Source organism: Rhinoraja longicauda, chromosome 6 (genome assembly GCF_053455715.1).
Source record: "Rhinoraja longicauda isolate Sanriku21f chromosome 6, sRhiLon1.1, whole genome shotgun sequence".
Taxonomy (NCBI): domain Eukaryota; kingdom Metazoa; phylum Chordata; class Chondrichthyes; order Rajiformes; family Arhynchobatidae; genus Rhinoraja; species Rhinoraja longicauda.
The window spans coordinates 43,900,502-43,907,084 of NC_135958.1; the positions used below are offsets into that span (position 1 = coordinate 43,900,502).

At 51.3% G+C, this 6,583-nt stretch overlaps 1 protein-coding gene across 1 annotated transcript in view; it reads left to right on the forward strand.

The window, feature by feature from the left end:
* galns (galactosamine (N-acetyl)-6-sulfatase) overlaps nt 1-1,024 on the forward strand; it is a 30,369-nt gene extending 29,345 nt beyond the window's left edge. The window contains exon 14 of the mRNA XM_078400911.1: nt 208-1,024. Coding sequence (XP_078257037.1) covers nt 208-294 — 87 coding nt within the window. The 3' untranslated portion in view covers nt 295-1,024. The remainder of the gene's footprint in view (nt 1-207) is intronic.
* Nucleotides 1,025-6,583: the final 5,559 nt, after the last annotated feature.

The window sequence follows — 6,583 nt, forward strand, 5'->3', positions numbered from 1 at the left end:
CGGGGTGCAGGGTGACGGGGTGCAGGGTGACGGGGTGCAGGGTGACGGCGTGCAGGGTGACGGGGTGCAAGGTGACGGGGTGCAAGGTGACGGGGTGCAGGGTGACGGGGTGCAGGGTGCGGGGTGCAGGGTGACGGGGTGCAGGGTGACGGGGTGCAGGGTGACGGGGGGCTTGTGTGCCGTTGATAACACTGTTCTGTCCAACAGAACTGGACTCCTCCGGGCTGTGAGAAACTGGGCAAGTGTCTGAACATCCCCCCATCCAGCCCGTGGAAGTGTGTGTGGCCGCACTAGTTTGGAGCCGCGGGGAGACAGCGCGGGGCCTGACTCTCCCTGACCCTGTCCCCAGAGGTGACGGGGTGACGGGGTGTTGGCAGGTGTGGGGTTCATATCGGCGACATCACGGGGGTGATGGGATCGCAAGCAGACGGGACGGGAGGGTTACAGGCACCAGGGATAGAGGGGGACGGTACAGACAGACGGGGGGTCACAGGAAGAAGGGGAGGTATAGGCTGATGAAAATGGTTACAGGCAGACGGGGAGGTACAGGCAGACGGGGAGGTACAGGCAGACGGGGAGGGTACAGGCAGACGGGGAGGGTACAGGCAGACGGGGAGGTACAGGCAGACGGGGAGGTACAGGCAGACGGGGAGGGTACAGGCAGACGGGGAGGTACAGGTGGACGGGGGGGTACAGGCGGTCGGGGAGGTAGAGGCGGACAGGGAGGTACAAGTAGATGGGGAGGTACAGGCGGACGGGGCCGTACAGGCGGACGGGGAGGGTACAGGCAGACGGGGAGGTACAGGCAGACGGGGAGGGTACAGGCAGACGGGAAGGTACAGGTAGACTGGGAGGTACAGGTAGACTGGGAGGTACAGGCGGACGGGTGGTACAGGCAGATGGGGAGGTACAGGCAGACTAGGAGGGACAGGCTCTGCGGGGAATGGTGACTGCGCTCAGACCCAGTGGCTCCAATGGTTGTAATGGTGTTAATGGAATTAAAGGCACTCCATGGCAATGCTCACCGTGCTTACACCAAGACCAGTGATTTCCCAGCACACAGCCGGTGGGTGAGATCCTCTGCCGTTACCGGCCACATTGTCGGTGGACGCAGCCGGGAGTCCACGTGTTGGTGCCACCGAGGACAAGCACACAGGAACAACGTCGGCAGGAGGTGACCTCACGCTGCACTGAGAAACTATTAACAATGTCCTTGGGGAAGAGTGATCATAATATGATGGCTTTTCACTGATCGGGAAAGAACTCAATGCAGAGCTTGTCTGAGCGAGAGTCAGTGAATGTGTGAGGGGCGAGTGGGCTGTGGGTTTAGCTTATCGGCACTGTATTGATGTACAGTGAAAAGCTGTGGCCGTGGGTGACTGAGTGCACTATCAGCATCTTTAATGGCTGATTGAAAGAAATGCAATATAAACTGCAAAAGAAAGAAAAATGTTCCATGTGCCGCCCCAGGGCTGAGTAATTACCGTGAGCTGTGCAGGGAATTGAGTTAGCAATAAATGAAGGGATGGGCTGATAAAGTTGTCATCTGAGACCGTCCTGTGGTTGGGAGTGCTTTCAACTCAGGAAAGGAACAAGAAATGATAAAGATAAGGTGCAATACCTTGAGAAACTGTGCTCAAGTGTCCATGATCTGTGAAGAGCCCGCAGGGCCAGTGTGGGCCCTTAGTGACGGGACCATTTATAGTGAGAAATTGAATCACAGAGCCCTTGTCCCTGCCCACCAACATGCCGTCTAAGCCAGTCCCTACTGACAGCTGGCTCATGTCTCTACATCTTTACTAAATCAGCTAATGGCAGATAGATTAAACATGCAGGTTGTGTGTGCTTCACTGGAAGATGCACACATTAATGAATGAGGAGAGTTGGTGAGAGAGTGGATCAGCACCAAGGACAGTGGGCAGAGTGTGGAGACAGTGGGCAGAGTGTGGAGACAGTGGGCAGAGTGTGGAGACAGTGGGCAGAGTGTGGAGACAGTGGGCAGAGTGTGGAGACAGTGGGCAGAGTGTGGAGACAGTGGGCAGAGTGTGGAGACAGTGGGCAGAGTGTGGAGACAGTGGGCAGAGTGTGGAGACAGTGGGCAGAGTGTGGAGACAGTGGGCAGAGTGGAGACAGTGGGCAGAGTGTGGAGACAGTGGGCAGAGTGTGGAGACATTGGGCAGAGTGTGGAGACAGTGGGCAGAGTGTGGAGACAGTGGGCAGAGTGTGGAGACAGTGGGCAGAGTGTGGAGACAGTGGGCAGAGTGTGGAGACAGTGGGCAGAGTGGAGATAGTGGGCAGAGTGTGGAGACAGTGGGCAGAGTGTGGAGGGGGTGTGGGTGGGTGAGTGTGGAGGGGGTGGGTGAATGGAGGGGTGTGCGTGAGTATGGAGGGAGAGTGGGTGAGTGTGGAGTGGGGGGTGGGTGAGTTGGGTGAGTGCAGAAGGGGTGTGGGTGAGTGGGGGGGGGGTGTGAATGGGGGTGAGTGTGGAGGGGGAGTGGGTGAGGGTGGGGGGTGGGGTGGGGGTGAATGGGGTGAATGTGGAAGGGGAGTGGGTGAGTGGAGGAGGAGTGGGTGAGTGTGGAGGGGTGTGGGGTGAGTGGTGGGGGGTGTGGGTGAGTGGAGGGTGTGGGGTGAGTTGGTGGGGGGGTGTGGGTGAGTGTGGAGGGTGTGGGGTGAGTTGGTGGGGGGGGTGTGGGTGAGTGTGGAGGGTGTGGGGTGAGTGGTGGGGGGTGTGGGTGAGTGTGGAGGGGTGTTGGTAACTGGTCAGACCGGTTGCTCTGGTTATCACGGTCTAGGTTCTGGAGCTCGGCAATGTAAATATGGCCGCACTAGTAAAGGAAGGGGGGTGAGAGAAAACAACAGCTGCTGACTGTTCCAGCAGTGGTGAGGACAGGGTTGGGTTGGCGGTGAGGACAGGGATAACGAGGCCTTGTAGACTGAGCGGGGAGTTGCAGCAGGAACACCACACTTCCCATCCATGGCGGCTGTTGGGGGTGGGAGAGAACAGTGATGTGTCCATTCAGGAGCTGAACACACACAGATTGAGAATTGTCTGGGACAGAAAACTCTGAGTGGGGATAAACTCATAAATTGAAAATTGATAGCAGAATGAGGCCATTAGGTCAACTCCGCCATTCAAACCCATTTATCCCTTCTCCCCATAACCTCTGACACCCACACTAATCAAGAATCTATCTGTCTCTGCCTTGATTATATCCATTGATGGCCTCCACAGCCTTCTGTGGCAAAGAATTCCACAGATTCTCCACCCTCTGACTAGAAATTCCTCCTCCTAAAAGATCGTCCTTTAATTCTGAGGCTATGACCTCTAGTCCTAGACTCTCTCACCAGTGGAAACATCCACTCTATCCAAGCCTGACCCCTTTACGTATGTTTCAATGAGGTCCCCCCTCATTCTTCTAAACTCCAGCGCTCACTATAAGTAAGCCGACTCATTCCTGGGATCATTTTTGTAAACCACCTCTGGACCCTCTCCAGAGCCAGCACATCCTTCCTCATGGTGCCCAAAATTGCTACAATATACCAAATGTGGTCTGACCAGCGCCTTATAGAGCCTCAGCATTACATCCCTGTTTTTGTACACAAGCCCTCTTGAAATAATTGAGTTTGATTTCTTTATTACTGATTCCACTTGCAGATTAACGTTTTGAGAATCCTGCACCAGCACTCCCAAGTCCCTTTGCACCTCTGATTTCTAGATTCTCTCCCCATTGAGAAAATAATCTACGCCTTTATTCCTACTACCAAAATGCATGACTCCACACTTTGCTACAATATCTTCCATCTGCCACTTCTCTGCTCACTCTCCCAACCTGTCCATGTCCTTCTGTAGAGTCCCTACTTGCTCTACACTACCTGCCCCTCCACCTATTTTCATATAAACAATAGGTGCAAGAGCAGGCCATTCAGCCCTTCGAGCCAGCACCACCATTCAATGTAATCATGGCTGATCATTCACAATCAGTACCCTGTTCCTGCCTTCTCCCCATACCCCCGATCTTTAAGAGCTCTATCTTGCTCTCTCTTGAAAGCATCCAGAGAATTCGCCTCCACTGCCTTCAGAGGCAGAGAATTCCACAGATTTACAACTCTGACTGAAAAAGTTTTTCCTCATCTCCGTTCCAAATGGCCTACCCCTTATTCTTAAACTGTGTCCCCTGGTTCTGGGCTCCCCCAACATTGTGTTTCCTGCCTCTAATGTGTCCAATCCCTTAATAATCTTATATGTTTCAATAAGATCCCCTCTCATCCTTCTAAATTCCAGCGTATATAAATCTAGTCGCTCCAGTCTTTCAACATACGACAGTCCCGCCATTCCGGGAATTAACCTAGTAAACCTACGCTGCACGCCCTCAATAGCAAGAATATCCTTCCTCAAATTTGGAGACCAAAACTGCACACAGTACTCCAGGTGCGGTCTCACTGGGGCCCTGTACAACTGCAGAAAAACCTCTTGACTCCTGTACTCAACTCCTCTTGTCATTAAGGCCAACATGCCATTGGCTTTCTTCACTGCCTGTTGTACCTGCATGCTAACTTTAAGTGACTGATGAACAAGGACACTCAGATCTCTTTGTACTTCCCCATTTCCTACCTTGACACCATTCAGATAATAATCTGCCTTCCTGTTCTTTCCACCAAAGTGGATAACCTCATCCACATTATAATCCACATTAAACTGCATCTGCCATGCATCTGCTCACACAATCTGTCCAAGTCACCCTGCAACCTCATAGCATCCTCCTCACAGTTCACACTGCCACCCAGCTTTGTGTCATCCGCAAATTTGCTAATCCCTTCATCTAAGTCATTAATGTATATTGTAAATAGCTGCGGTCCCAGCACCGAGCTTTGCGGTACCCCATTAGTCACTGCCTGCCATTCTGAAAGGGACCCGTTAATCCCTACTCTTTGTTTCCTGTCTGCCAACCAATTTTCTATCCATGTCAGCACCCTACCCCCAATACCATGTGCTCTAATCTTGCCCACTAATCTCCTATGTGGGACCTTATCAAAGGTTTTCTGAAAGTCGAGGTACACCACATCCACCGGCTCTCCCCTGTCCATTTTCCTAGTTACATCTTCTAAAAATTCCAGAAGATTAGTCAAGCACAATTTCCCCTTCGTAAATCCATGCACCATTATCCAAATGTTCCACAATTTCTTCTTTTATAATTGACTCCAGCATCTTTCCCACCACTGATGTCAGGCTAACTGGTCTATAATCTCCCATTTTCTCTCTCCCTCCTTTCTTTAAAAATGGGATAATGTTAGCTAGCCTCCAATCCACAGGAACTGATCCTGAATCTATAGAACATTGGAAAATGATCACCAATGCGTCCACGATTTCTAGAGCCACTTCCTTAAGTACCCTGGGATGCAGACCATCAGGCCCTGGGTATTTATCAGCCTTCAGTCCCATCAGTCTACCAAACACCATTTCCTGCCTAATGTGAATTTCCTTCAGTTCCTCCGTCACCCTAGGCCCTCTGTCCACTAGTACATCTGGAAGATTGTATCATCATCATCATCATATCATCATATATATGCAGCCGGAAACAGGCCTTTTCGGCCCTCCAAGTCCGTGCCGCCCAGTGATCCCCGTACATTAACACTATCCTACACCCACTAGGGACAATTTTTACATTTACCCAGCCAATTAACCTACATACCTGTACGTCTTTGTATCTTCCTTAGTGAAGACAAATCCAAAGTTCCTGTTCAAATCGTCTGCCATTTCCTTGTTCCTCATAATAATTTCGCCTGCTGCTGTCTTCATCCGCAAACGGCCATAAAACCTTCAATCCCCTCATCCGTCATTAATATAAAACGTGGAGTAGCACTGAGTCCTGCGGAACTCCACTAGTCACTGGCAGCTAACCAGAAAAAAACCTTTTTATGGCCACTCTGTCTTCTGCTATCCAGCCAACCTGCTATCCATGCTAGTATCTGCCCTTTGATACCATGGGTTATCAAAGGCTTTCTAAAAATCTAGGTAAACAACATCTACTGACTCCTTTGTCTGCCCTGCTATTTACTTCTTCAAAGAATTCCAGCAAATTTGTCAAGCAAGACCTCCCCTCCACAAAGCAATGCTGACTTTGGCCCATATTGGTGTGAACTTCTAAGTACTCTGTCACATCCTTTATAATGTACTCTAAAATATTACCAACCACCGAAGTTCACACTATTCTGCTTTGCTCCTTTCTTATGCAGCTGTGTGTCTGCAGTGACTAGTGGGGTCTCAGAGGGTCGCATAAAACAGCATTTGCCAGCAATGTGGCCCAGGCTCCAAGTTGTGTTGCAGATGCTGGTTAATACCAAACATAGACACAGTGCTGGGGTAATTCAGTGGGTCAGGCAGCATCGCTGGAGAGAAACTATGGGTGACCTTCGTGTCCTGACCCAAAACGTCACCTATCCATGTTCTCCAGAGATGCTGCCTGACCCGCTGTTACTCCAGCACTGTCTATCTACCTCCACTGATCATTGACCCGCCTGAGTTACATAAACCTGCAATCCCTGAGGCCACAGATGGGATGTCGGACTCTCTGTGGAAGGC